The sequence below is a fragment of the Penicillium argentinense genome (genome assembly GCF_028826775.1).
Source record: "Penicillium argentinense strain IBT 30761 chromosome Unknown utg000004l_segment0_segment0, whole genome shotgun sequence".
Classification (NCBI taxonomy): Eukaryota; Fungi; Ascomycota; class Eurotiomycetes; order Eurotiales; family Aspergillaceae; genus Penicillium; species Penicillium argentinense.
Window position 1 is genome coordinate 1,553,557 of NW_026622663.1, and position 27,522 is coordinate 1,581,078.

Genomic DNA, 27,522 nt, shown 5'->3' on the forward strand with positions numbered 1-27,522 from the left:
GCTGTGCTGCATGTAGGAAGAATGAGGGCAAGTGGCGATCTTGGATTGACTGGTCGGAAGGGGCAGGCGATCTTGCCAGATCGCCAAACCTACTAAAGGGTACTACGCAGTAGAGGATTCGATGTATCGTTACAGATCTATTGCAATACGTCTTTGGATGAGGCATGGACATTACCACCATACTTCTGCCTAACAAATAAAGCGGCGACCCTAAATAGTTTTAGCGTATTTCGGATTTATTTTCCGGGAATCAAGTCTAAAGAGTAAGCGGTCAAACTGAATTCGAAAACTACTGTAGTTACTCATGTTCGATTTGTTTACTGCGATGTATTTCCCGGAACCAGGTCATGTGACAGTCCAGCGACCAGATAGCGGAGTTTCTCATCTTCTTTCCTTCATCTATGCACGTTCGCCATAATCAAGCTTTCGTTTCTGCCACTGAAACCTTCAATAATTGACAACGCGAGAGAAAATCTCTTCGGCATTCTTCTCCGCGTCGAACTTGAAAATCCAATCCTGACGAGGAATTTGAATCGATGCGGGGTCTTTGGCGACTTTAGCCCAGTCCGCCTTGTGCCATAAGTTGCGCGTGGACTCGCCAGTCTTCTGGACGGCGCAAACACGGTCGTATCTGATCTTTTGATATGCACGTACAGAAGCCGGAACATACGCCTTCCCGCCACGCTTCAAGCATACAGCCAGCACAACACCATCTTCCATTGCCTGCGTCGCACCTTGCACGGAAGTTGGCAGGAAAGGGTGCGCCGAGTCGCCAAGCAGAGCAATGCGTCCATGATCGCTCACCCAACGGGGCAGTGGGTCACGATATACAAGTTTCCAGTCGACCAATGAAGGTGTTTTCTCGATAATCGCCTTGCAAAGCGGATCCCAGCCTTCAATGACTTTGTACACGTCCTCAAGTTTGCCTGGGGAAGACCAGGATTCTTCGATGTCTGCATCATCCTGAGTTACAAGAGGTTAGACTGACACAGAGCTGATGATGCGCAGGACAGTACAAACCTTATGGGTTAGTACCCAGCAGCAGTCTTGTCCATTCTTAATAGTGGAGAACAAAAAATGCACATCGGGCCCGATCCAGCCGTTGAAGGTGTCTCCATCGCAAAAATGCCTTGTTCTTGGATCGCGAATCATGTCAGTATTCGGAAACCTGATTCGACTATCAGTTCGGCGACGCAGATAAAGTCTCTCATGGTGTTGACAGACCAGGCACGGTAAACAGCATAGCCACTGGATTTGGGCTTATCAACATAGCCCAGGACCAGCTCACGCGCTTTCGAACGCACACCATCTGCGCCAATGACTACATCGCCGACAACCTCCACAAATAAGCTTGTGTTGCCAAGGAAGAGGATAAATGGCTATGCTCACTCTTTCGCCATTTTCCAGAATAATGCCTGCTTGGTTTCCGTCCTCGAAATATTTGGAAACCCTGTTGCCAAGATGGATATGAATCCCAAGTTCATCCCTGGCATAGTTGAAAACCACCGAGTGCAGCTCGCCCCGGTGGCCATTAAAGACCGGTGCTTCAGAATCAGGCTCATGTGCCGGCTGCGTGTGAACCAGCTCGCCTGTCCACTTGTGGATTTTGAAACCGTGGTTCTTGAGATCAATACTGAGGGGCTTTAGGCGATCCGCAACCTTGCCGTCAGACCAGCGTCGAAATATCCGGCCAGCGTTAGGCCCGAAGGAGATGATATCCCCCAGTGCCTTCAGTTCTGTCGTCGCGGCGATTAGAAGCTACTTGTTTCGATCACTCGGGTCATACGGACTAGGAAATGATTCATATATTTCCACACTGTGGCCATGGCGATGACACTCTATCGCGGCCGTCAAGCCGCCAAATCCTTGAATCAAAAATTAGATTACTGACGAAATGGGGCATTGGGTACGTACCTGCTCCCACGATAATCACCTTGATCCCTGTTGGCCGGGGTTCTGCTTTACCAGTATCTTGTGAAGCCGTCATTCTCGATTTTATGTCTCAAGTAGCTTCTGCGATAGATGAGAGAAAAAGGCCTCTATAGCACCCAGCTCGTGATTTTGAGTAGGTCCAGCTCCGGATGCTGATCATACACTCAACTACCGACTGCCGGTATGATTAACCCAATTTGAAATGAGTGTTCGGTGCCGGCTGCCGGTTCAAACTGCTGATGAATCATTTTAATTGGTGCCAAAATGAAGATGTGGAGAGTCGCTTTGCGGGGCCGCAGAGGAGTAGGAGGATTTGGCGGTTCTGTAGCACATCGCCCCGCATCCCCGCAAATTCCGAGGACTTTTGTAAGCCAATTCAAACATATCATGTTCTCAATAGGCCAGGCTAAGTGAGGAAGCTATTTGTGGGGCTAGAATATCCTTGCCATTGATCTGATGCGGGGCTTCCCCATATACTGAGGTCTCGAGGAGCTGACAATGGAAGATAAAATAGCATTATTTCTGGACACCAAGAAAAGTAAACAGTACAGCACTGCTTTTAAAACCTTGTATTGTATGATTTGGAAGTACTTGGAAATCAGATTTTCAACCACTTCATGTCAAGACCTTGCGCAAGTATATACTGCAGTGGGGAGACTCCCTCCCCCTACTACATGGGTGCTATCCATGTTATGTGACATAGCCGGCAGTATACGGTGGCCGGATAGCTTGTTCTAAAATACACCTTCTTACACCTCCCCGACCTGACCCCTACATTTGGGGTTCTCGCTATTTCCTGATTGCTACGCGTGTGTTTTGTGGTTGTTTTTCTGCTAAATCGACCCGCACGTCTCAGCGGGTGCTGAAATCAAGCGTTCCCCTCTTCAATACTTAGTCATCACATGGTGCGTTCCTCCCGACTGACGTTAAGAATAAACGGCCCATTTGAGATTAATAGAATATAATAAAAACTGGGCCAGAATTTAAACATCAAGTCATTATGGCCGAATCAAGTAGCCTGTCTGAATTCATGAAACTGCCTATTGGCCTGTATCGCCGCAATGCCCTCGGATGGAATCACCCGATTCGAGATTTCAGATCCTCCGAAGCAGGTGCAGTGGCCGGTCATGTAGTTTACAACGCAGCATCAACATTGCTCTGATAACTGACAGATAAAACATTATAGCGCGAAATGTTACATCCATCACACTGTTTTACTGTGAATAGTCCCTCCGCATCGATCGCACCTAGAATGCATCGAATTGTCGCATTAGAATTACTCCGCGCTGACTAATATCGGCAGTCCGATCGGAGGTCCGAAGCGGCGGCTCCACTGCAGGAGCCGCACCGCACCAACCACAACCCCGACACAACAACGATGACGCGGAATTAACCCGTCAAAAGATGAACTTGCGCCCACCGGTGCAAGATTCGGGCGAGATGTAGGACATTTGTGCCCGCATCGGAGTCATATCCGACTCGAATCCTGTTCGGCGGCGACAGTCTCCAATCGACACCCAGCATCGGTTGCCGATGTGCCGGATACCACTAGGAAAGTGCAACACGGAAAATACTTTATCTTCCTGATTCATATACAGAATCGTTCCCACCGTCGAAGGCGACCATTTACCAACACGTCGAGCTGCGCTGAAGCTTCGAAGAACATTCTTTAAAGAACGTTCCTTGCGTCCTTGTGTTACGCATCCCAAACACTGGAAACTTTATCCCAGTTCGGACCCTGTCAAAACATTTCGATTTGGAAACAATCGATCGTGAGGCCTGGCAGGATAGCCAATTATTGGATCATGAATCGACAACGTGCGGCTGAAAAGGCCTTGCACGACCAAACCAACATCCTGCCCTTCGGTCAGTTGATGGTGGTATTCACGGGCCTGGCGACATCCCTGGTGATCACCTTTATCGACCAGAATGGTATCAGTGTTACATTACCCACGATTGCACGCGATCTGGGAGCCCAGGATACGATATCATGGGCAGGAACCTCCTCGCTGATCGCCAATACTATGTTCACCGTACTATACGGCCGATTGTCCGATATTTTCGGTCGTAAGGTCGTCTACCTTTCCGCGTTGGTTCTGCTGTGCATTGCAGATCTACTGTGCGGCTTGTCGCAAAACCCAGCCATGTTCTACGTCTTCCGTGGTCTGGCTGGTGTGGCCGGTGGTGGCGTCACGTCTTTGACAATGATCATTGTTTCGGATGTCGTGACTCTTGAACAGCGAGGGAAATACCAAGGTATTCTAGGTGCCTCCCTCGGAGTGGGTAATATCATCGGCCCGTTTATTGCAGCTGCATACATTATGCGCTCGATCTGGCGCGGCTTCTTCTGGATGATTTCGCCGCTGGCGGCGATCTCTGCTGTTGTCGGATACTTCCTCATCCCGAATAACGCTAAGAAGGATGGTTTCCGCAAGAATACGCGCCGAATTGACTGGCTTGGCGTTTTAGCTTCGTCGATTGGAATCATCTTCGTTTTGATTCCTGTCTCTGGGGGTGGATCGTATTTCCCGTGGGACTCGCCGATGGTGATTGCCATGCTTGCTATCGGAGGATGCGCTTTCGTTGCATTTGTCTTTATCGAGTGGAAGGTTGCGTCGTTGCCAATGCTGCCGAGTATGTCTCACCCTGAAGATGCGATGGGAAATTTTTACTGACTTCTAGCAGTTGTCTTCTTCAAGAGCAAAGTCATCACCGCGCTGTTTGTACAGAGCTTCCTTCTGGGAGCGGTCTATCAATCGTACCTCTACTACCTACCGCTTTACTATCAGAATGCTCGTGGATGGTCTCCCATCGTGTCAGCCGCTTTGACGTCCCCAATGGTGGCCTGCCAGTCCCTCGCTTCAATCTGCTCTGGCCAGTACATCTCTCGACTGAAGCGGTACGGAGAGATCATCTGGGTGGGCTTTGGTTTCTGGACTTTGTGCGTATCCATCATTTCTAGGATCGCAATCAGATCAATCATTAACGATAATACAGGGGCGCCGGCCTTATGCTGCTATTCGACCACAGAACCAACCCGGCCGTCATTGCGGTCTGTGTGGCAATCTCAGGCATTGGAATCGGCTTTACCTTCCAGCCAACACTCGTTGCCCTGCAAGCCCACAGCACCAAATCGCAGCGCGCAGTATCCATATCCAACCGAAACTTCTTTCGTTGTATGGGTGGTGCCTGCGGTCTCGCCATCTCCGCCGCCATCCTGCAGGCCACGCTACGCTCGAACCTACCCTCTGAATTCGCCTACCTGACGAAATCCTCCTACTCACTCCCATCCCGATCGACCCTTACCGATGCACAATGGACACAGATTCTGCTTGCATACACCAAGGCCTCGCACGCCGTCTTCATTCTGCAAGTTCCGTTGATTGGCGTCTGCTTCCTTGCCTGTGTGTTTGTGCGTGATCGTGGTCTTGAGCGTCCCAAGGAGCCTGAAGAGATTGAAGAAGAGAAGCGCAAGGCGGAGGCTGAAAGGGATACAGAGGCTGCTTTGTCCGAGTCAAATCAGGACGACTTGGAAAATCACCATGACGAGGCGGTGGTTAAGGAGCAACGGTCTGTGTCGACTCTTCCCGATCCATCTATCCCTCCATCGCGCGCTGAGCCGACCTTCGCAGAGCCCGAGAAGGCAAAGGGCACTGACTGATTGACATAAAGGGAACGGGGATAAACAGCACTTTTTCAGCGTTCAATAGCGCCTTTTTGTTTTGACGATATCTCCTATAGTTTCTTTTATGCATCAGCGATTCAATCGCATGGCGCTTGATACCAAAAAGTACACAGATAATCACATAATACATACCAAGCAAAATTTCCAGAGTGAAGATATAGTAGATCTAGACTAAGTAATCATCAGTCTATCAAATTACGTGTTCTATGTAATTCTCCGCAAAGGCGTCGATGCCAAACAAGAACGTTGCATTTATTTCGGCGTGTCTTGGCATCGCCATCCGTCAGCGAGTTCTCCGCTTACAACCACCTCTCAACAACCTCCACGTCTGCCGCACCCACACCCCATCAGAGTCTCCAGTGTTAGTAGCGCAGCTTTGAAACCAAGAAGAATCTGCTCTTGAGAATGTGACACAATGTACACGATTGGCCCCAGTCCGGAATTTTCCCGGCAGACGAGTCCCGCGTCAAGAGACTGGAATCCCCGAAAGCGTGGACGAACAGCGTGTACACGCTGCAAGACCAGAAAGCAGAAAGTGAGGAGCTTTCCTAGCCCAAATGCGAGATGGCGACTGACAACTGATGTAGTGCGACAATGAATATCCCACCTGCTCCAACTGTCAGAAAGCCGGGGTCACATGCGACAAGTCTAGCGTGCGCGAAGACTCGGACAGGCAGAACGAGTGGGTCGAGAGATTATGAAGATGTATGAAATAGATCGCTAATACCTTTCAACAGTTATACACGCGCCCTAGAGGAGCGGGTGGCTTTCCTTGAAGGCCGACTTGGCCAGTCGGATCTACTGACCAGCCAGCATGTTGCTTCGATCCCAGCATCAACCTGGTCTCCTCAAGGATATAGCACAACGCCACATGGAGCGAGTTCCGGCTTGGACAACAATCCAGTTGGAGAAATCGTGGGCCTCCTTGCCCTGAGCTCATCCGAAGCACCCGCGTATGTGGGTTCAAGCTCCGGCCTCTCCTTGGCCGCTAACCTGGGGGAGATGGTCCAGACAAGTGTCTGGAACCAATTTATCTCACGGATGCAGCCGCAGCAAAACCATACAGGGAACCCTGCCTCTCAAAGTACAACAGGTCTGGCTTCAGGGGCGCCGCAGCAACTCGGGGGCGGGTGCGCCCGAATTCGAGATAGAACCAAAAGGGCAGAAGAACTTCTGCCAGAGCCGCCGAATGATGAGATGGGATCACGGATGATCGAAACGTACCTCAAGCGGCTTCATTCCCGCTACCCGTTCCTCGATCGGAAGCAGATCTGGCGACTTCATGAAGAACGTTGGGAGTTGGCGAAAACAAAACGCGAAGATCTCACAAGATCTGACAGATTTTCCATTTTCAAGCTGAATTTGGTTTATGCTATTGGAGCAACGATGCTTCAGCTCAGTGAGAAATATAAATATTCATACACTGCACCAGAGGTATTTTTCATCACCAGGAAATTCCAACAGCTGTAGCTAACAACGTGACAGCGGTTCTATGCCTTTGCACTGCAATATGTGCCCACAATGTGCGAAGCGCGCTCCATCGAGAACATTGAAGCAATGGTACTCCTTGTTGTCTACCATCTCCGTACTGCGTCTAGCCATGGCATGTGGTATATGATCGGGCTGGCAATGCGCACAGCAATCGACCTGGGCCTCCACAGAAAAGCAAACGAGATCAACATGGACCCATTCACGACTCAAATGCGAAGAAGACTCTTCTGGACAGTCTACTACCTAGAAAGAGTAGTCTCCATGTCCCTCGGCCGTCCATTCAGTATCTCCGACCGCCACATCGACCTCGATCTGCCTATAGATATCGACGATGACATCCAAGATCCGGCTTTACTCACCGCACCACAAGCCCCTGGAACGACAACAACACTAACATTCGCAATCTACCTCTTCAAACTCCGACGCATCGACTCCCGCATCCAGCACAAGATATACCGCGCCGACCGACCCCTCTCCTCCCTCCGACTCAAAATGGACCCCCTCTACCTCGAACTAGAAGACTGGAAAAAGTCCGCCTTCCTCCGTTTCACCGGCCAAGACCTTGACTACCCAATGCTACACTACAACCGAGCCGTCAGACTCCTCATCCAACCCCCTTCCCCCCTTCTCCCTATCACAGACCCCTACTACCAAATCTGCCTACACGCCGCCGGTGAAATCTGCCAATCCCACAAACGCCTCCACCAAACTCTCGAATACGGTCACTCTTTCCTCGCCGTGCAAACCGTCTTCATGGCGGGTATCACCTTACTCTACGCACTCTGGACACACACAGACCAAGTCTGGACAGTGCGAATGAGTAACGACATCCGTGCCTGCTCAACCGTGCTCTTCGTAATGGGGGAAAGAGCAGCATGGGTAAAGAAATACCGCGACGCATTCGAGTTACTGGTCAACGCAGCAATGGAAAAATTACAAGGCAACGAAACTGCACGGAGCGCAGGAATGGCAGAACTTATGACAGCGCAGCATGGCACGGCCTCTTCAAATGCGACTATGCCCGGCATATCCAGCAGTGAACGACTACATGCGGAAAATCCGACGGGTTTGGCGCCTGATACTGCGGATCTTGGGGCACAGCCTTATCCGGATGAGGATAGTGGTCATGCGGTGAGGATGGCGCTGCAGCTTGCGCCTTGGATTGATCAGAATCAGAGTGATCCGCTCTGGATGCCGGATTTTGAGACGTTGGAGAGTTTGTCGGGGAATTTTTGGAGTGGGACTGATACTGCACTTTTTGATGCATTGTGATGACCCTTTCGTAAGAATAAATAGCTTCATGATAGACCGATATGGTACTGTATGTATGATTCATGATAATACATCTGGAACATCAGAGAACCAACTCGCAAGATCCGGCAGATCGAATCTCCCCAGGAAGCCCAGCTCTTCCTGTCCAAGACCCATCTCATCCCAGCTCATAAACGGATTCACAGCCGGACCATTCGACTCTGAATCCCGAGACCCAGGCTCTTCCGCAATTCCCTCGGGGGGCTCGGAAGTCATATCTGACCGATCGGTGTTCCTGCTGGATCTTTGTAGCTGACTTGGTGCAAGGGTGTTATCGTCGTTGCGTGAGCCGCCTGGATACGCGTTAGTACTAGCTGAAAAAAAGCAGGTGGCGATACTTACCAGTATAGTTCTGCACGATGTGCTGGTGCGTGACTTGCAAGAATTGCAGTGAGTTGCGAGCAGATAAACTGAATGAGGACATGTACGTGAGGACTTCTTCGCATTTGCGCCACGTATCGTCCACAGCGTGTACGTCGATCTGGTCGAGGATCGAGCGGCATGAATATGACATGATGAGGACGAATCCTGCCGTTGATGTATCTGTTTTATTATTAGGGGAATGCTCGTAGATTGACTCGAAAGGTCTTACAGAAGCCATTGTACCACCACGCGTCTGTCAGTGATGTCCGATATGTCGCGTATACATGCGAGACAAGCTCCATAGCTGCTCTGACGCAGGCTGCTGCGCAACTCACGGACATGGAGTTGTAAATGACGTTCTTCTCCAATCCGATTGTATTTCTGTCGGAGTCGAGACCCGTTTGTCGTGTAAAGCCCATGCGTTCGTCGGAGCAGAGTTGAGTGAACATGGGGCGATACAGGAGGAGGCGGAGATGAATGAACCTGCAATTGTTAGCTTGAGACATGCAAAACAAAATGAAGAAAAATACCTTGCGCGTAGGACATTTCGCTGACGTTTAAATATCGAGTCTTGGGTGCTTTGTGGACTGAGAGGCGGATTCATGTTCGTCCAGTTGAGGACAGGAGGAATATTGGCTTCGTACGTGCAAAGCTTGTCGTCAAGCTCCATGATAACATCTAAGCTGCTGTGATTCATTCCCCGGTGCGACATGGGGCGGTGGTGGCTTGACCGACTTTGCCACGCATTGTAGATATCCGAAAGGATCGACTCGAGGATTTTGTAGAGCTCGATAGTGCAGACGTAAAATGTCATATAACCTGATTTGTGATCACAGGGCTGCCCACTTAAGGCACAGGGGTCCTCGGATGCCAGGTTTGGCTTCATGACTGGAGGCGGAGCAGGGGAGATGTGGGAAGTCATGCTTGGACGACCGTATGTCATACTCACTATCCTGCAATCAGAGTCAGTCAATTAGGTGCAGACACTCAGTGGATGTTCAGCATACATATCCATGATGACACAGCCGTGCCAAGTCCTATGTCTGACTTCCTGCTCCAGAGGTTTGATAGATTGCTGCGAGGCTGTTTCGTGCAGACCCAGTCCCTGGGCTACACGACATGCAAGTCCAATTGCATTCCAGCATCGATTGGGATAGGGCGTACTCTGAAGCAGTAGAGAAATTATGAGAAGCGTCTGAACCACACCAATCGTGCCTATATCTAGGAGGTCGAGACCAACAAACCGCTTCGAGCGAAGGAAAAACGAGTAAGCAGCCGCCTCGCGCTCAGCAGCCGGGATGTCTGAGAAATGACAGCTTAAGCCAAAAATGGCGTTCAGCGCACAGTGGAAGACAATCGACTGGTGTCCAGAATCAAAAGAACCTCCCAGACCTATGTTCAGTTCCGGTAGCTGTGGCTTAGGCCATTTGCTGGACCCCCACAAATTTTCATATGCCTGCTCGAAGCTCGGGCGATGGAAAAACGGGTATAGACAGTGTACTCGGTCCCAGTAACACTCAAGAAGATGATCTGCCAGCGAGCGAGGGGGCAAAGAGAAATCATCAAATTGAAGACCCAGAGTGGGCGTGAGACAATCTCGCCATAGCCCCATATCGCGATACGAACCACTCGGGGTATCGCCTTCCATGCGTTTCAGCGTCTGCAGGTAGGATCGTATTGGCATGGAATCCTTTGCGAGGCGCATGAAGGAGGCAACAGACGAGTTGCCGTAGTATTGCTCTCGAGGCGATTCATTGCTTTCCCCATCTTCCCCAACAGATATGGCGCCCATGGCCGTGACATTTCCGTGCGAGTTTATTGAGGGCGAGGCATAAGTATTGGCAGAAGGAGGCTGAGCCGCCTCATATGGAATGATATTCCTGTGAGGCGATTCCGACTCTGCGTGCCCCAGATTCGAATGACTTGATTGTATAGACGGTCGATGATTCGGTGGAGTCGCTCGTGATCCGCCACGCGTCATCGGAGGGTGCAGTTGGCCCAGCAAAGCCGCATGAGAGCCTAGACCAAGAAGGCCTTCCACAGCGACAGACGTACGAGACTCATGGTCCATGGTATCTATACGCATTTGACGCTCCTCCGCCCTATCTGAATCCCTCTCATCTGTATTTCGAGGCGGAATAGCAACGCCATTCCGGGCGCAAATATCCTCCAGCTCCCGAATCCTGTTATGCAAGACTTTGAGGTATACGTCGTTGCTGGCAGAACGGGCATTGTCAATCTTGTAGACGCACCGGTCTATCGGATACCCCCGTCGAGCACAAGGCCCGCAGATCGGCTTCTCCCCGTTGCACCGGACCTTCTTGTCTCTGCATGATTCACATGCTAATGCGATCTTGCGACGATGCGGGGTATCTATTTTTGCACTTTTTCTTCGCGAAGACATCTCTCAAAAGTCCCGAGGCTCAGGGAGCTCATTCCCTACCATTCCGGAGTCGGGACAATGTGCCAGTGATGTGCAGTCCGGAGTCCCCTGAGGCAACCACAAGACTGTCGTGGCCGGGATTGTTGGGTGACCCGAATACAGTTGCCTGGAAAATAGATCGATCTAATTTAGGCCTTAATCGCGTAGATCGTCGTCTCAATGGCGCGTTGTGGAGGAGGCAAGAGTCGAAGCAACCGCGCCCGGGATGTACCCGAACGGGTCACGTGGTCTATACAGCAGTGTCTCTGCCTGTCTCTGCCTGGATTTGTCGATATTCCCGCTATGGTTGACAGATTGAAAGATAAAATCATGTAATATAGCATTTATTACAAATAAAGCTTCAACTGCAGGCACAGTATCACCATAAATCCCCGGTCAGGGGTAATTGTGGCGTGTCGGGTGCATCCCGGACACGCAGGGCTGCCCGGGTGCGTTCCGGTGTTGACGTATGGTTGGGGCCTACTCCCTCGCAAGCCTCGCAAGTTAGATTTTGTATCACAAGACACTCACTTCTCAACAAAACTCTACTGGCACGCCAAGGTCCGGGCGCATCGCTTACCTATGTCATCCCATGCCACTTTGTACCCAGACCCAATCCGACCACAAAGAGACAACCCCCTGCCCGGCTCTGCCCCGGATTCGACTTCTTCCATACCCCACAGATGCAGAAATACCTACACACCCTGAGGAAAACGGTCCTTCGTCCAAGACTTGTGTCCTAACACAATGCACGCTCAACACCAGAGCCGCCCTCAAAACCATGAGCGCAAATCATGCTGCCAGGGTCCTGATACTCCCTCCTATACGAAAGTGCAGAAGCGCTGGCCCCTGGAAACTGGTCTCCAGTGGGGGTCTGATCCGAGTTTCTGCTATCATGGATTCTCCTGTCCGATCGGGACGTGGACAGAAGAACGAGTCACCCAGAATTTGATGCGCAATATGGCTTCCATGGCCAACAGTGTGACTGTCGATTTTGGCTACGAGCTCGATTTCCCTACGCCCACGACGAACTTCCTTTCGGACCCGCCGGATGTCATTTGTCTAAATAAATACGACTTTGCCCCCGACATGCCAAGCAGTCATCGTAGTGAAACGCCTTCGTCACGATCAGCCTCCTTCTCGACAGCCGCCTCACTCGGCGCGAGCAGTCCGGAAAACATGGAGAAAAAACCAGAAGGGCGACAGGCAGAACAGCAGGAAGAAGAAAACACACAACCGCCAAAGAAGAAGCGAAAGTGTGTTCAAAAGCCTGGACAACAATTGTGTCATTGTCGATCGGAAAAGAAACGAAGGGAGGCTGTCTCGCAGGGATATCGAGAATTGTCCGACTTGGTCCCTGGATTGAAGAACCATAATTTCACCAGGAAATACATTCTGGACGTGACGGCGAAGTATGTGGCTTCTCTATTGCAAGGTAACGAAGACTTGGAGAGGCAACTGGAGGAGATGGAAGCGCATGAGGAGCCAAATGTATGGCAATTCATGGAGAAGGAGGATTTATGATATGACTTATGACTTTATTCGTGTATATAAATAAGGAACAGTTTTGTTCAAAATGGATGGTATTGAAGTTATTCAGCGGGTACAAAGGATTGTGACTTAAAGATAGTCTGCAGCATACAAAAAAAATCAAATGACATAGAGTTCGACTACCGATCAAATCTACCAAGCCACACTATCTACCCAGTGCACTATACTGAAGCCAATCTTCTGAAAAACCTCAGGAAGAGAGAAGGATTACCCATTCTGCTTCTGAGTAGGACGTGGATTATCATCGCAATCGCCACCCTCCCGACGAGGTTTTGTGGCATCAGTCTCAGTCTCAGTCTCCTCCCTCTTCCTCTTCCCAGGAGGCTTAGACGCCTCCTTTCACCTCTCTTCATCTGCTTCCTCAGCTCCTTGTGAGTAGTCTCGGATGGTTTTGGAGGCCATTTAATAGCCTAGTTAAATTCACTAGCCTCCTTGTCGGTAGTCGTCGAGTTCTCGGGAGTAGTTCCTTCTAATAGTTAGTCGAGCCCATCTTCCTCCTCTTCGGTTTGCTTCTGTTTGGATGGAGTGAGCTAAACAGAGTGCAGCTTGCCGAACGTTGTATTCGTAGCTATCTGGCTAACTAAGGAAGGAAGAAGAAGGAAAGGAAGAAGGTGTGTGTGACGGAGGTATGGTGTAGCCTAGCCCGTCACCGCCCAGGTCCCGTGATTTCAAGTAGTTTCGTTTGCTTGGCTTGCTTTGTTTTTGTCGGAATCCAGGTGCTGGAGGACCTAATTGGGTTTAGATTGATGCCTTATTGCCTTGTTTTGTAGTTAGTCAGCTTGCCCCCATAAATTGCCAGAACAGGGGCTTCACAGCAATTCAGACCTCTACCACCCCATTGGTTGTGGGATATATCCACTTCTTCGTTGTTTGCGACAGTTTTCTTGTCTTGACCACTAGCCTCAAGCCGCCGTCTAATCATATCGTCGTCTTCCACCTTTGGTGCTCCAGTCTTCGCAGTCGTCTTTGACGAGCGCCCTGTGATATTCTGAATCTGAATCACATACCGTGGCTGTTCATCCCCGAATTTATTGTGTCTGGCGGCGTCACGTCGACCAGTCAAAATATCGAATCGTCTCAAATGGTCCGCGATTTACGAAATGTCACATCGTTGAACACAGGAGATCTATAGGCCACTAATTAGGCTGAAGAGGCGGACGGTATAGATACCAGACGAGTCTTTGGCCGGACTTCAAAAAGGCACTCTTCTTCTTGGGAATGCGCTCCAGTGTCGAGGTACTGAGAAATTTAGCGTTTACCCACGTAATTTCTGATCAAGTCTTCTCAAACTGTTACTCTTCGGGATCCACCAGCAAATGGTGGAGACGGAAACGTGATACGAGCGGGCCATTTGGTCCGCGAAGTTCGACATGGGCGTTGTACCGAATGAAGGTGTCGTTGAAGTCGAAACCCCATCCTGTCCACATTTTCCGGTACCTCCATACACCCTCGGCTGGTGCATTTATCTACTGATCATGCATTATCTACATGAGGCAGTTCGAATTGGCGATGGTTTGCTCTTCTCTTTCCCCGAGGATGTATCTAGTCTTTTAATTATTGGTCTCTAGGTTCGCTTTCCTGGTCGCGTTGTTTCTCTCATTGCCGCGCGACAACTTTGCAACAAATGTTTCGCGGCATCTTGCGATCTTTCCCACGACTCGACAATAATAGCGCGGTACATGCGAAAATCTTGTCGAACAGTGTTGGAGCATCTGTTATCTCTCTGCAGTGCATGTAGTCCATTCGTCACAAGCGCTCGCCAGGTATCGAGACAATCCTGCCAGCCATTTATCATCATGTCGTGAAACGCCTGGAACGCTTGGTTGTTGTTGGCGTTTGTAGCCGTCACCTGGCTGCCTCGAGGCATGCGTCTTTCTCAAGCTGGCGGGTCGAAAACCACTTGCATTTTGGCGACCTTCATTCTTTTCGGCTGTGCCTGGAATACAGGTCCTGGCACTGCTGGCGGGTTGTTGTTTGCGGAACCCGCCAGGGCTTGATCCATTCCCTCGAGGTTCCACTTTAGAATTTCCTCCTTTGTTATACTAGAGAAAGGTGGAAGGCTATAGTTCACGGATAACTTTAGCCGGAGATCTCTACCAAGACAGGACATCTCGGCCCACATGCGCAGCTGCTTCTCTATTACTGCCCAATTGATATCTATACTCTCAAAGCGTTTGATCGAATCCCGCTGAGATCAGTTGTTCACAGAAAGCCATCACATTCCTGTCGTCTGGCCTAATTCGGTGATTGTGGACTATATTGCTTCTCTGGATTTTAGCTGCCTCCCTCTTGTTAAGTTTTCGGCGAAAGGATGTTAAGATGTTGAGCCAAATCCTGCTCCGGGATTTTCACTATCAACCGATGATTGAGGGTGATGCTCCACTCAATTAGGCAAGTGTGTTTGGCAGCTGTTCACTAATGTTCCTTCCTCATCAACCAGATGTATAAAGGTGTCCAGAGCACTTAGTCGTGAACGACCATCTGCTCTTTGCTCGGGCTCAGGAGAAGCATAGCCCAGTGACGGTGTCCAATCCCGATCACAATAACCAGGAGTTGGCGCATATGTGAGGGTCATATCCCAAAGCTGAGGGATCTGAGGGTGGAAGGTATTTTTATCGTCCAGAGCGGAAACTGTCATTGCCTCTATATTAAGCGGACTTAGGAGTTGCACCTAAATTTTATGGGCATAAGCCATATAAGTTACTATTACATTAATCCGCTTTAAGAGATAGGTGACTTGGAAACCTTGTTACGCATTGCTAATTGGCCACAGTTAGTGGTCAAGCGTTGGTCAACAACTTACCAGTCGTTATAGGGTACAATAACGGTATGTGCTGATATGCCGGAAGTGGCGGGTTGAACCGTGTGGAAGCAAAGGTGTATCCAAGTAGCAAGGTAAGATTGAACGCGAAGAACTCAATACATGTGCGTGAAAGAGTGTCCTTATATCTAGTTCTTCATACTCCCTCCGAGGTATGCCTACCCAGGGGGTAGCTCGTACTCCTTCTGGAGTATATGTCGATCGGAGAGACTGATATTACAATCAGGAGCAGGATGATTCAGCAGATACCCAATCTCCTAACTACCTGTTTTGTATGGTAATCGGGTATTCTCGGAAAAGCAGCGCTGTAACACACTAAAAACCCCTCAATAGATGACATCCTGAACGGGAGCCGAGAGAGTTCTTCAGTCAATCAATCGATCGCTGGGATGCTTCAACTGGCCCCTCACGAGTACTAGTCGATACCGATATCCGAAAGTCCGACAGTATATCCTGGTATGTGTCACGTGAGTTGTGCCAGCCGTCACATGGTTTAAAGCGGTATGAAGGAGGCCGTTTTCCGCTCCTTCGTGTACGTGACTAGGGGTCACGTATAACTGTTGTAATTCAGAGGAAGATTGCTTGTATTCCTTCTGGACAGAAAACTTGAGGGTTATAGATTGATTTCCAATCAAAGCTGGTAATTCCGTGAGGTTAGGAATTGATTCAGTTACGATACGACATATCACAACAATAACTCCCAGGAATGGTTGGCTCTCGGTGGCCCATCAATAAGCTGCGGCCCCTCATGTTGCAGGGTCCATAGCATTGTACTGAGCGTTAGCATTGTACTGAGCGTTCTATCACCGACATACGCAAGAATATGCGGCTGTTTGGCAGTCCCAATTCTCGCACAATCCCTCCCAGCCCGCCACCCAGCATCTCTCCTGTGATGCTAGACGCCCTTTGCGTCAACCCTACCTGGCTGGAAAATCCGATCTATATATAGAAGAAATGGCGGACTTCCTATGGGACGTGTCCAACATATCACCGTCGCTGTCCAGCATTCAATGTGCTCTTTCTCGGGCTGACTGGACTAGAAGGCCCTGCCCAGTCGGAAGCCGAAGAGTGGAACTCTCAACTACGAGTTTTTTTACGAACCTTAAATATCCGAGACACGTTCGTACTACACTATTTCCATTGATAGATTCGGATTTGATAAACGGATGGGAAAGAGGCGGACTACTTGGTCACCAGTAGGCTGCCACCAGCCCAAATGCCTAAATTTCATCGGAACGCGGTGTACCTAAAGAAAGCTCAGAGAGTGGATTGTGATCCGTGCTTGATCGGATTGCTTCGACTAACTAAAAGGAGAGACAGTATAAGAAACCCAGATTCTGGAAACGAGCGGTACAGTCCAAGTAACTGGGGAGTGTGCAAATTCCGAAAGAATGGAGCTCAGATTTTCCAAGCCGTAAGCTAGCGAGCGAATACGCTGCTACGTGGCCCCTGGCACCTCAGAGGCTTTGTACATCCCTAGAAGGACCTCAGAAATATTGAATGTGGTTTTCCGATGACAGCAAAACATAAGTTCAGAAGTCCCCTTCACAACAGCCCCAGTCAAGGCAGATGTCTTGGCAATGGGCTGTTGTTCCGAATCAAAGCAGCCATTGAATGCCTACACTAGGTGGGCACTAATGTATCCTGGTGCATCAGGAGTCAGATTGTTGCCATGCGAGCGGAGATAGCATGAGGTTCCAGCATTGTTCGTGATAGCACGGACACACTTCTTCGGCGACACTTTCTTGTTACATAACTCAATGCACTCGTCAATGCTCTTGACTTTAATGCCCTCTCCCAAGTCGTTGGGCCCGTGCTTGACTATGTGATGTTAGAAAACTTTCGCCACTTTCTGGAGCAATACTTACTGGCGTTGCACCAGATTTTGTACGTTCTGCCGTCAGAACTAATGGTCTGCTTATCCAGGTGTGTGTTGTGTTCACCTAGCAAAAGCAGGATTAGTTAGATGCTATATCCACTTGATGTTTCTGCTTGGCTGGTTCAGTTCTTACAGATCTTGCGCTTTGGAATACCAACAGGAGGACCACCACCACCACCACCACCACCAGGGGGCCCGCCTCCACCAGTGGCTCCGCCAGGGACCGTGGCTGCCTGGCAAGCAGTGAGTTTGGTGCCACATTGGTCGTAGGCCACCTTGAGCTTATCCCAATCCTTCCGCGTCACGATTGTGACCGCGTTAGGCCAGGCCGCGGCGCCCGCACCTGCGTTGTAGAAGTAACATGTACCACCATGCCAGCTGCAAGGGCCCTCGGGAGTTCTTTTGGCGCATTCGGTGGCACATTCCTCGGGCGTTGCGACAGTGCTTTGTTCGTTAGCATAGTCGCCCGCGTTATGTATCTCTCCGCAGCCGTAGGTGGCTACAACTCCGGGCTCAATGTCCTGATCCCCCGCGGGGGCGGGATTGCAAGTGCTGTCGTAGGCACTTTGGGCGTTGGCGAGCCCGTAAAGCAAGGCAAGCCCGGCAAGAGTGGTAGGAATAGTTCTCATGGTGGCTGAGTAGGATGAGGTATGAGAGGATAATAATGACTTATAAGAGATTGCGAGGAGTGTTTGGATAAGAAGAAAGGATAGCAATATTCAGGGATAGGCCTGGGCTATTTATGTTAGTACTTCTCTAGAGGGGTGATATTTCTGCTTGCTCTCGTCTTTCTACAGTTTTGGAGCTGTAAAGATCTACAAAACTCAGCGTTATGCAACAAGTGAGGTCATTCTGAGACAATACTGCCGGTGTAGCTGCCGTGTAATATTAGGTGGAGACGCCGCTGCATCGATGGTGGTGGGTCTGTGTAGCCCTTACTCGAGGTATAGCTGCTGGTTAAATGACTCGAGGCTAGTCCTGTCAGTTGCTATAGGTATATTAGCTCGAAGCGTCGATAATATGTAGCTGTCCCTCAGATTTACGATGCGGGCAATATAGTGCTACCACAACTAGTTAAGGTGGCAGTAGAGGTTTTAGTGAACAATACTTTTTCCAACAATAATTGGTCGATCATACTAAGCTCGGGTAACAAGCATCGACGAAGAATGTAGATCTGTTAATAGCGCGGCGCCCGTATATAATCAAACTAGCTCGATCATCAAAGAATATTAATTACTAGGATATACACCACACCTAAGCCTATTACTACCTTAAGTGATATAGAGGAGGCTCTCTGTGAGCCTAATCTAAAACCCTTGTATTCTTAGCTCTACGCTACCCAGTGGCTGGCCTAATACTTATAAATATGCCTCCTAAATATGCCACGTATAGTAAACTAGTATTAGTAACGCGAATAGCCGAGTTATGATTAATAAGTGTTTAAGATCGACAATCGTATCCCGGGGTAGAAGATCTTCACAAGTACCTCAGCTACCCTAAGGACCGAACACCGCTAGCTAGTACTAGTTTAATAGTCACGGTTACACGGCAGCTACTCAGGATCGCCCGCGTGATTAAGGACAGCTGAACAGCCACATATGAAGTAAGGAGAAGTGATGGAGCATTAATATCGCTCGCATAAATCCACAACTGCAGATGAAGAAGAGTAAAAAGGGTAAGGGCACAGATCCACCGGCAGACCTGTTGTGTTTTCTGGATGAGACAAATAGCATTAATATCCCCTATCCTCCCATCCGAATCTCACTATCCCTTCCTAATCATCCAAACCCTCCTCGCAATCTCTTATAAGTCATTACTATCCTCTCGCACCCCTCTCACCCTTTCAGCCACTATGAGAGATGTTACCACCTCTCTTATTGGCCTTGCCCTAACTTTCGGGCTCGTCAACGGGCGGAGCCACCGGTGGAGGCAGGCCCCCTGGTGGTGGTGGTCCTCCTGGCGGTGGTTCTACTGGTGGTCCCCTCGGTGGTGGTTCTACCGGTGGCCCTCCGGACGGTGCTTCTTCCCCAGGCGGACCTCCCTCTGCTGGTGGATCTGCCCCAGTTGTCCGACCCCCGCTGGCTGCTGGTCAATGCCCCCCAGATGATGGACACGTGGGTACAGTCGATGGTGTTACTTACACTGTCATGTGCAAGAAAGCATATTCAACCTGTCGTTCCAAACATCTGGACAACATGACTGAAGAATCTTGTGTAAAGGCGTGCTCTGCAGATTCCACCTATCAGGGTGCAAACTTCAACACTAAAATCAGCCACTGCGAATTACATCCATCCTGGGACGGCCAGCCAAAATACACGGGCGACGTGACCTACTGGATTGCGTATCGTCCTATTCAGAAGCGCTAATAGGCGGCGAGGCTGGGAAAGAAAGGATTAGAAAGCAACGTCAGGTTACTCTAGCTACTAAAATCCCTTCCACAAACTTTATAAAAATAAGATTTTCGGTTCCGTGTTGCGAAACTGTATCTTCTGATTATTGTGACCTTAGCAGAACTGTAAGACGTTAGCCAGTAATCCCTTGTATCTAATATTATTTTAACACGTAGCATGATGATCAGCAATGTTGGAGATCCCGAAACAAAACCTTAGGGTTAAACTCGCATATCACCTTGGCCCTAGCTGGAACCCCCAAGAAGCTCCAAGACCCGCAGTTAAGTAACTACGAAATGCAGAAGAGAGAAATTGACACCTTGCCAGTCCAGACGTTGCTATGTTTGCCCGGTTTGTTACGTTTGCATGGAATAGGGATATTAAAATGAAATTTGGCCTCTTGAAATGAAATTTGAAATAATACTGGTCCCAAATAGGCAAGGGCTTCCATATTCTGATCAATATTACGCCAAGGCTTTTCAACCTGAAGCGGCAGAAACAGCATCATCTACTCCCTTCAGCTCGTTCAGGTCCAATGGAATGATGACTCATAACTGCCAAGAAATAACATATTGAAATGTAATTGAAATGAGAAAAAAGGTGGAATTTCAATATTTCGTATTCAGTTGGTCAATTTCGTAATTGCACCATCACTAGCGTGGAGCTTTCTAGGAGTTTCAGTCTTCTAATTTCAGCCTCTTGTATCTATCTTACAATCTATAAAAAGGAACTGGTCTTATTACGGGTAGGTACAAACATTTTATTTTCCCATGTCATGTGATTAGAATTTCTGGTAGACATGGTCGAAATGCTTCTTGCCAAGAGGATTTCTTGATTCGTTGGTCACGAATTGGTAGTATAGATCTTTACCCACACCTCTCGTCCCTTAAAGTTGCTTTGAGAACAGGGTGATCGTGCTATCAAGTAAGTAGAGGGGCCCGTCCAGGCTATACCAGTTCTTGTAGTTTTCATAGGTCTTGATGCGCTCGGCGTACGCCGGTAGCAAGCGGTTGGTGGTCCTCACGGCAATGAACTGGTTGGTGTCGTCGGCGGCATGTCGTGCGTAAAGGCCGACCCAATGGAGGCCACCATAGTGCCCTTTGACTTTCACAGAAATGGCTGGGTTGTCCATTTTCGGACATCGAACGGCAAAGAAACGATCGAATTTGCCACCCGATTCATCACATATAGGACACCTTGAAGATCTTCCCGTAATCATTCTTATAAGTGACATGGTCGTTCTCCGTTGCAGAGAAGTTACGGAAACTCGGATTAGAGGTAACGAGAACGGGTGTCTCTCCTCCAAGGGCGATCTCCATCTCGGCATGGTTTAGGTGAACATAGAAAAGCCAGTAATCCTCAAGTTTGGAATTGAAATGATTGGAAGGTTTATCATCTCGCTGCTCAATGAAAATTTTTGCCTCCTCAGCACCGGCGCAATAGAGATGCCGATTGTAAATTGGAATATCGGTGCCGTCTTCAGGTGAACATTCATATTGTAAACGACATCATACTGGGCACCGTCCTCCCATGATGCCCAGCTCATCTGCGACGTTTCATCTTTTTCGTTGATTTCTGTAAGAATCATGGACTTTCCCGGTTCGGTGGATGGGACTTCAATAGACATTGTGAACTGGATGTGGGGTACAAACAAGAATGAGTATTTTCTAGGAGGCCGTGGAACTGCTGGAGGTGGACTCACGAGGACACCCGACTTTGGATAGCATCATGTTACAAGAAGCCAAACGACAGTGAACTGACTATAATTCGTTGGCTGGTATCTTTGAATTATGTGTCTTTATTTACTCTCAGTCCTCCCTTTCTTCTCTTTTCCTCTCTATACTGTAGCAAAACATTCCAGAACTAGCTAGGAAAACCACTGAGGGGTGGCGCCAGTCTCAACACAATGCTCATTCAATACCGCATGGGACAGAAATTGCGGTGGTGTTCGCCAACCCTTTGACATATGGAGAGCCGCTTCACCCTTGAAAACAAAATAAATGAATGAATGCTTTGGACCACTTGTGTCACATCCTACAGAGAGATATAGTCCGCGCAGCGGGTAATGCCAAGCTGCTGAACCAGGAACTCGTTGACAAACTGGCACTTAGGATCCTGGCGCTGCTGAATAGCCAAGAACTCGGGCAGCTTCGGGAATTTCTCCAGGGTATAGGTAGCATTAGGAGGACTCATCTTGTTCCAGTGGGGCCGAACATTGTAGGTTTCACCAAATTGAGGGAGGAATTCATGGGCCAATTCCTGGTTCTGCCAGAGAGTGGTGAAGTTGTTATATTCTTGGATCCAGTCAATCTCGATGATCGCAAAAACACCGCTGGACTCGGGGCCAAGGTTATAGGTGTTGACAGGAGACAAATATGTATCGTCACCCTTGAGGGTACGGTGCTGGATGACCATTTGCTTGTTATAGGGTGCCTTCATGCGAGGCGTCTGGGCCTGTTGGAAGGTCGTGTAGTTGGCGGCAGCTTCCGCGTAAGACTCAATGGGAAGGAAGTGCTCGATTTCTGCGTAGAAGTCTCGGGAACAGACACCTTGGGGAGGGCAGGACACAGCGTCAGTGACTTCGTCGTAGCAGATGTACTCCTTCTTGCAGTCACCGCAGCCGTTGGCGCAGTAATTGAGAGTGCAGTTGCGAACACCGGTATAGTCAGTCGGCTCCCAGTAAGAGAGGAAATAAGTAGGCTCGAGGGCCCAGCTCTGAGTGTTTTCATCCCAGTCGAAGTGAGGGCCCCAAACAGTCATACGGTCGTGCTCCTTGTACAGTTGGTCAAGCTCCTGGTACATCTTCGAGAAGTCGGATGTGGCATTCAACACCTTAGTGGTCTTCTTCAGGAGTTGGGTAGGCTGGACCTTGATAGTCAACTCTGTGATTAAGCCGAGGGCACCAAGGCTGATACGGAAAGCCTTGAGTTCTTCTGCATTATGCGTCTCGTTGATGACACGGAGATTCCCTTGCGAGTCCAGCACACGCAGCCCAGTGATCTGGGATGCGATATTACCGATGTTGGATCCAGAACCGTGGGTACCGGTGGAGGCGGCACCCACAAAGTTCTGAACACGCTCAACACCGAGGTTGCCAAAGGATAAGTCGTTGGCCTTCAGCTCTTGGACAAGGTCATCGACATCCCAGCCAGCACCAAAGGTGACGGTCAGATTCTTCTTGTCGATGCTGAGCTTCTTCAAATTGGTGAGGGAAACGATATAGGTGGGCTTCTTGGTGAGAGTGTTGTCGACACAGGTAGTGAGGTTACCGAATCCATGACCATTTCCAACAACTTTGATGTGGGAGCCCTCATGGTACTGCTCCTTGAGGAACTTGGCGGCGGCAAGCTCATTCTGAGGAGCAATGTAGGCGTCAGACTCGCAAGTGACCTCAAACTGCCAGTTGAACCAGCGGTAGGCTGAGCCGGACACTGCGTGCAGCAGCAGCAGCAAAAAAGCCAGCTTAGGGCTAAGCATTTCTGATTATATGGACTCTCCAATGTCAGGAAACTACCTGGCATGGGAGAAATCGAAGGAAAGACTCACAGGAATAAGAATGCTCGAACTACAAAGAAGATCGTCTCACAAGAGATATTATCGCAGTAGTAATGATTGAAAGGACTGTGTTGCGTTGAAGAGACGGAGGTGCGAAAGAGAACGGTGAGCGAAGGCAACTTATATAATCTCAAACTCGCTCCTGTTTCAAATAAATCCCGATCGACGAGATACTCCACTCTTGAGCAAATTTTTCCTTTCGCCTGGAGCATTCTGATACGTGCCGCCTGTGATGAAGTCATCGTCGATCAGGCGGGTGGGCAGTGGCCTGCATAGCGGGAAATTGAAACTAAAGTGTGTACAAAATACAGGGGATTATTTGCCATTGCAGTTTGCCCTTTCTGTTATGCTGGATGTATATTTGGTTCGAGGTTCCAAGAAAAGGGCATTAAACGTAGTTAGTGAGGAAAATCGTACACACTACAAAGATTTACCAAAAGAATGTTGCCGTGCTTCAGTCCATCAAGGCTTTCTCGGAAATCTGCCCACCGAGGCGTCCTTGGCGTTTCTCGGATCAGATAAAAAACTCGAATGGGATCATCACGCTAGCCGTGCCCACTGACCGACCTTGGGTCAGTGCGGGACATTGTGGCGCAGGTACAGAGTATGATGATCTTAATTATTGAGGTTGAACTTTATTTGCGAGTCAAATCCTTTGGCACGAAGGCAGTCCATTAGGTAAGAATTTTAGTTGCTCGCTGCCTCTCTTCTATCTTTCAACCAATCAACCAACCCTTCAATAGAATAATCATTGCTATTTATCTCTTGCTAGTGCGTAGTGCTTTGGCTTTTAGGCCAAAGAAAATTGAACCCTGTCAGTATCCACTTTTTTGGCTATGTGTTAAACTCAATTAAAGATCCACCTAGTATTTGCCGCATCCTGGCAAACCGAGCGAGGGGATTTGGGCTGATCCACCCTAATGACTCTTATCAATCACCATGTGGCAGATCCAAGATGGTTGGGCCTTAAATGTTACCAATCAGGAGACGTCCTGCCGTGCCTTGTTCTCCAAATCCAATTTGCCGGTGAAGAAAGTGGCAAGTGGCATGGTTGCTTCCACGCTTAGAGACAAGTTGCACGAGTCTTTAGCGACCAACTTTGGAACCCAGGCTCCGAATATTACGTATCGTTGAACAATTAAGGTGCCAAAAGCGTACGATTGACAGTAGTTCCGCTTATTATGCTCCTCGTCCTTGAGTACGCACCTCCAGGAGCCCACAATTTTGGTACCTCTGACAAATGAAGCCGACGAACGCACCCTTATGACGAGCTTCTGGTCGAAAGATTATGTTTAGGTAGGAAGAAACCTATATATTCTCACCCTCTCAGTCGTCAAGAACTTTTACTGTATAGCAACCGACTCAGGATTTCTTTTTCTTTTACTCCCCTACATCTGAGATTGTAACTCGAGATGAAGTCTCCAATATTCTCCTGCGTTCTTATCTCTGTGGCCGCAGCCCAGAGATACATGCCCTCAGAGCAAATCGATGTCCAATCCAGCCTTCTTTCTGATCCTAACCAGGTCGCCGGCAAGACTGTTGACTACATAATTGCGGGGGTGGCTTGACGGGCCTGACTATTGCGACCAAGCTGACTGAAGACCCCAACATCAAGGTCCTGGTCATTGAAAACGGTTTTTATGAGTCCAACGATGGAGCCATCATTGAGGATCTGAACGCCTACGGAGACATTTTTGGCACCGCTGTCGACCACGCCTATGAAACCGTCCCTCACATGACCAATAACCGCACTGAGAACATCCGATCTGGCAATGGTCTTGGAGGATCAACATTGATCAATGGTGGCTCCTGGACACGCCCCCACAAATCCCAGATCGATTCTTGGGAGAAAGTGTTTGGCAACAAGGGCTGGAACTGGGACGACCTGTTCGCATATATGAACAAGGTCGAGATCGCCCGTGCTCCGAATGATGTCGAGATTGCCGCTGGTCACTATTACAATGCTTCCTGCCATGGAACGAACGGCACCATTCATGCTGGTCCCCGTAACACCGGAAAGGCCTTTTCTCCGATAATCAAGACCCTCATGAATTCTGCGAAGGAACGTGGTGTCCCTACCCAGCTAGACTTTCACTGTGGGGTCCCTCGCGGTGTTTCTATGATTCCCAATACGCTACACGAGGACCAGACCCGCTCGGATGCTGCACGCGAATTGCTTCTGCCCAACTACAAGCGCCCGAACTTGCAGATTCTGACTGGTCAGTTTGTTGGAAAAGTCCTCATCAATCAGACCGCTTCTGGTCACAAAGCCGTTGGTGTAAACTTCGGCACCAACAAGAATGTGAACTTTGATGTATACGCCAAGCACGAAGTACTTCTGGCGGCCGGCTCTGCTGTCTCCCCTCGAATCCTAGAATACTCGGGTATTGGCTTGCAGTCCGTACTCGAATCGGCCGGTGTCCAGCAAATTGTTGATCTCCCTGTTGGTCTCAATATGCAGGATCAAACCACCACTACCGTCCGCTCCCGTACCAAACCCTCCGGTAATGGTCAGGGTCAGGCCATCTATTTTGCTACTTTCAATGAGACCTTTGGGGATTACGCACCTCAGGCTCACCAGTTACTAAAAACCAAGTTGCACCAGTGGGCTACTGAGACGGTGGCGCGGGGTGGTTTCCATAATGTGACTGCTCTAGAGATCCAGTATCAGAACTACCGTGATTGGCTGGTCAAGGAAGAAGTTGCCTATGTGGAGCTGTTCCTCGATACGTCCGACAAGATCAACTTTGATTTATGGGATCTTATTCCATTCACCCGTGGTTCCGTGCATATAAAGGGCAACGACCCCTACCTGCGACGCTTTTCCTACGACCCTAAGTTCTTCATGAACGAGCTGGACCTTCTTGGTCAAGCTGCTGGGTCGAAGCTTGCGCGCGAGGTTTCCAACACTGGTGGTATGCAGACCTACTTTGATGGCGAGACTAAACCTGGGCCCAACTTGGCCTATAATGCCGACTTGGACCAGTGGGTGGATTATGTCAAGCAGAACTTCCGCGCCAACTGGCACGCTATCAGCACCTGCTCGATGATGGCGAAGGAGCTTGGAGGAGTTGTTGATTCTGCCGCTCAAGTGTATGGTGTCGAGGGCCTTCGGGTGGTTGACGGCTCGATCGTGCCGACTCAAGTGTCTTCTCACGTCATGACTGTCTTCTACGCTATGGCTTTGAAGATTTCTGATGCCGTTCTGGCAGATTTCCGTGCCAAGTCTTCGAAGCACTGATAACCGAGTTAGGACCGATCATTATGCGACGAGAAACTGGTTATATAGCTCGTATCTGTGTTTCCTAGCTAAGGGTGTGCTTCCATGTTGTCTGATTTGTGTTCTTTTACTTATCTTTTGCCTTCAATTTCTACATTCCTCTTACCATAGTCTATAATGACTCGTTGATATTTCGTGATTATTCTCAATATAGCATAATGGTTTTTGGCATTAGGTTTCGAGAAACAATCGACGAGTGTAGGTGGTGACATTAGTTTCGTAGAAGATTAAGGAATTTGATAAACTGGGGGGTGGTCAAATACCACTAGGACACTTCGGGAAAGGGTTATTCATCGTTCGCCCAATTTGCCTTAATGTGTTTACACAACATTGCCACAGTTTAACAAGGGAGACCCCTGAGATCGCTCAACAGATCTCAACAACCTTCAATCCATCATCTTATTCTATTGGGACATTTTCAGTACTAGCCAGTACATCAATTTCTCATCTTGAGAGTATTTTTTATTCACTATAATTCAAAAGATAGAGTTAGTATAACCGCGAAACCCGTGATGAACAAATACTGACATCGTATATTTCTTTTCTGTCAGTTTCAGTGACCTCTGTACCGGTAGTCTCTCTAAATCCACCGAAAAATCGCTCCGCCCACGCCTTAGCTGTTCTCACTGTTGGTTTCCCGCTTTTGCAGAGTCGGCCCCTGGTAGAATTCGCATACCAGCGAATGAACTCTTTCACCATTTCATGGCTTGGAGGCAGGCAACCTGGAACAGTTTTGTAATATCCAAATTCGTTTTCTGGGTCCGCAATGAAGCTAAGAAATAATCAGCTTGGCAATCAATGATTCTTTTTTGTCTGTCAAACTCACTCAAGCCAGAGATTCA

At 49.1% G+C, this 27,522-nt stretch overlaps 11 protein-coding genes across 11 annotated transcripts; 5 read left to right on the plus strand and 6 right to left on the minus strand.

The window, feature by feature from the left end:
* Nucleotides 1-447: 447 nt before the first annotated feature.
* N7532_003498 (uncharacterized protein) lies at nucleotides 448-1,987 on the minus strand (the record flags this gene model as incomplete). Its single annotated transcript, XM_056615992.1, has 6 exons — nucleotides 448-963; nucleotides 1,021-1,168; nucleotides 1,225-1,337; nucleotides 1,390-1,736; nucleotides 1,791-1,865; nucleotides 1,915-1,987. 6 exons carry the CDS (start codon nucleotides 1,985-1,987, stop codon nucleotides 448-450), a joined length of 1,272 nt encoding a protein of 423 aa, XP_056476349.1.
* A 1,750-nt stretch (nucleotides 1,988-3,737) lies between these two features.
* Nucleotides 3,738-5,593, plus strand: N7532_003499 (putative MFS transporter; the record flags this gene model as incomplete). The annotated part of the gene is made up of 3 exons (XM_056615993.1): nucleotides 3,738-4,566; nucleotides 4,618-4,873; nucleotides 4,930-5,593. 3 exons carry the CDS (start codon nucleotides 3,738-3,740, stop codon nucleotides 5,591-5,593), a joined length of 1,749 nt encoding a protein of 582 aa, XP_056476350.1.
* Nucleotides 5,594-6,032: 439 nt separating this feature from the next.
* N7532_003500 (putative C6 transcription factor) lies at nucleotides 6,033-8,380 on the plus strand (the record flags this gene model as incomplete). The annotated part of the gene is made up of 4 exons (XM_056615994.1): nucleotides 6,033-6,152; nucleotides 6,205-6,299; nucleotides 6,355-7,051; nucleotides 7,103-8,380. 4 exons carry the CDS (start codon nucleotides 6,033-6,035, stop codon nucleotides 8,378-8,380), a joined length of 2,190 nt encoding a protein of 729 aa, XP_056476351.1.
* Nucleotides 8,381-8,440: 60 nt separating this feature from the next.
* On the minus strand, nucleotides 8,441-11,186 carry N7532_003501 (Zn(II)2Cys6 transcription factor; the record flags this gene model as incomplete). The annotated part of the gene is made up of 5 exons (XM_056615995.1): nucleotides 8,441-8,712; nucleotides 8,762-8,962; nucleotides 9,012-9,265; nucleotides 9,313-9,735; nucleotides 9,790-11,186. The coding sequence occupies 5 exons, from the start codon at nucleotides 11,184-11,186 to the stop codon at nucleotides 8,441-8,443; spliced, it is 2,547 nt and encodes an 848-aa protein (XP_056476352.1).
* A 765-nt stretch (nucleotides 11,187-11,951) lies between these two features.
* On the plus strand, nucleotides 11,952-12,728 carry N7532_003502 (basic helix-loop-helix domain-containing protein; the record flags this gene model as incomplete). Its single annotated transcript, XM_056615996.1, has 1 exon — nucleotides 11,952-12,728. The coding sequence occupies one exon, from the start codon at nucleotides 11,952-11,954 to the stop codon at nucleotides 12,726-12,728; it is 777 nt and encodes a 258-aa protein (XP_056476353.1).
* A 4,466-nt stretch (nucleotides 12,729-17,194) lies between these two features.
* On the minus strand, nucleotides 17,195-18,084 carry N7532_003503 (uncharacterized protein; the record flags this gene model as incomplete). Its single annotated transcript, XM_056615997.1, has 3 exons — nucleotides 17,195-17,397; nucleotides 17,445-17,519; nucleotides 17,589-18,084. 3 exons carry the CDS (start codon nucleotides 18,082-18,084, stop codon nucleotides 17,195-17,197), a joined length of 774 nt encoding a protein of 257 aa, XP_056476354.1.
* A 2,647-nt stretch (nucleotides 18,085-20,731) lies between these two features.
* On the minus strand, nucleotides 20,732-20,977 carry N7532_003504 (uncharacterized protein; the record flags this gene model as incomplete). Its single annotated transcript, XM_056615998.1, has 1 exon — nucleotides 20,732-20,977. One exon carries the CDS (start codon nucleotides 20,975-20,977, stop codon nucleotides 20,732-20,734), a length of 246 nt encoding a protein of 81 aa, XP_056476355.1.
* A 49-nt stretch (nucleotides 20,978-21,026) lies between these two features.
* On the minus strand, nucleotides 21,027-21,472 carry N7532_003505 (uncharacterized protein; the record flags this gene model as incomplete). The annotated part of the gene is made up of 2 exons (XM_056615999.1): nucleotides 21,027-21,322; nucleotides 21,367-21,472. 2 exons carry the CDS (start codon nucleotides 21,470-21,472, stop codon nucleotides 21,027-21,029), a joined length of 402 nt encoding a protein of 133 aa, XP_056476356.1.
* Nucleotides 21,473-21,879: 407 nt separating this feature from the next.
* On the minus strand, nucleotides 21,880-23,322 carry N7532_003506 (uncharacterized protein; the record flags this gene model as incomplete). The annotated part of the gene is made up of 1 exon (XM_056616000.1): nucleotides 21,880-23,322. The coding sequence occupies one exon, from the start codon at nucleotides 23,320-23,322 to the stop codon at nucleotides 21,880-21,882; it is 1,443 nt and encodes a 480-aa protein (XP_056476357.1).
* Nucleotides 23,323-24,339: 1,017 nt separating this feature from the next.
* Nucleotides 24,340-24,534, plus strand: N7532_003507 (uncharacterized protein; the record flags this gene model as incomplete). The annotated part of the gene is made up of 1 exon (XM_056616001.1): nucleotides 24,340-24,534. One exon carries the CDS (start codon nucleotides 24,340-24,342, stop codon nucleotides 24,532-24,534), a length of 195 nt encoding a protein of 64 aa, XP_056476358.1.
* Nucleotides 24,535-24,812: 278 nt separating this feature from the next.
* Nucleotides 24,813-26,641, plus strand: N7532_003508 (GMC family oxidoreductase; the record flags this gene model as incomplete). Its single annotated transcript, XM_056616002.1, has 2 exons — nucleotides 24,813-24,938; nucleotides 24,992-26,641. The coding sequence occupies 2 exons, from the start codon at nucleotides 24,813-24,815 to the stop codon at nucleotides 26,639-26,641; spliced, it is 1,776 nt and encodes a 591-aa protein (XP_056476359.1).
* Between the last annotated feature and the right edge of the window lie 881 nt (nucleotides 26,642-27,522).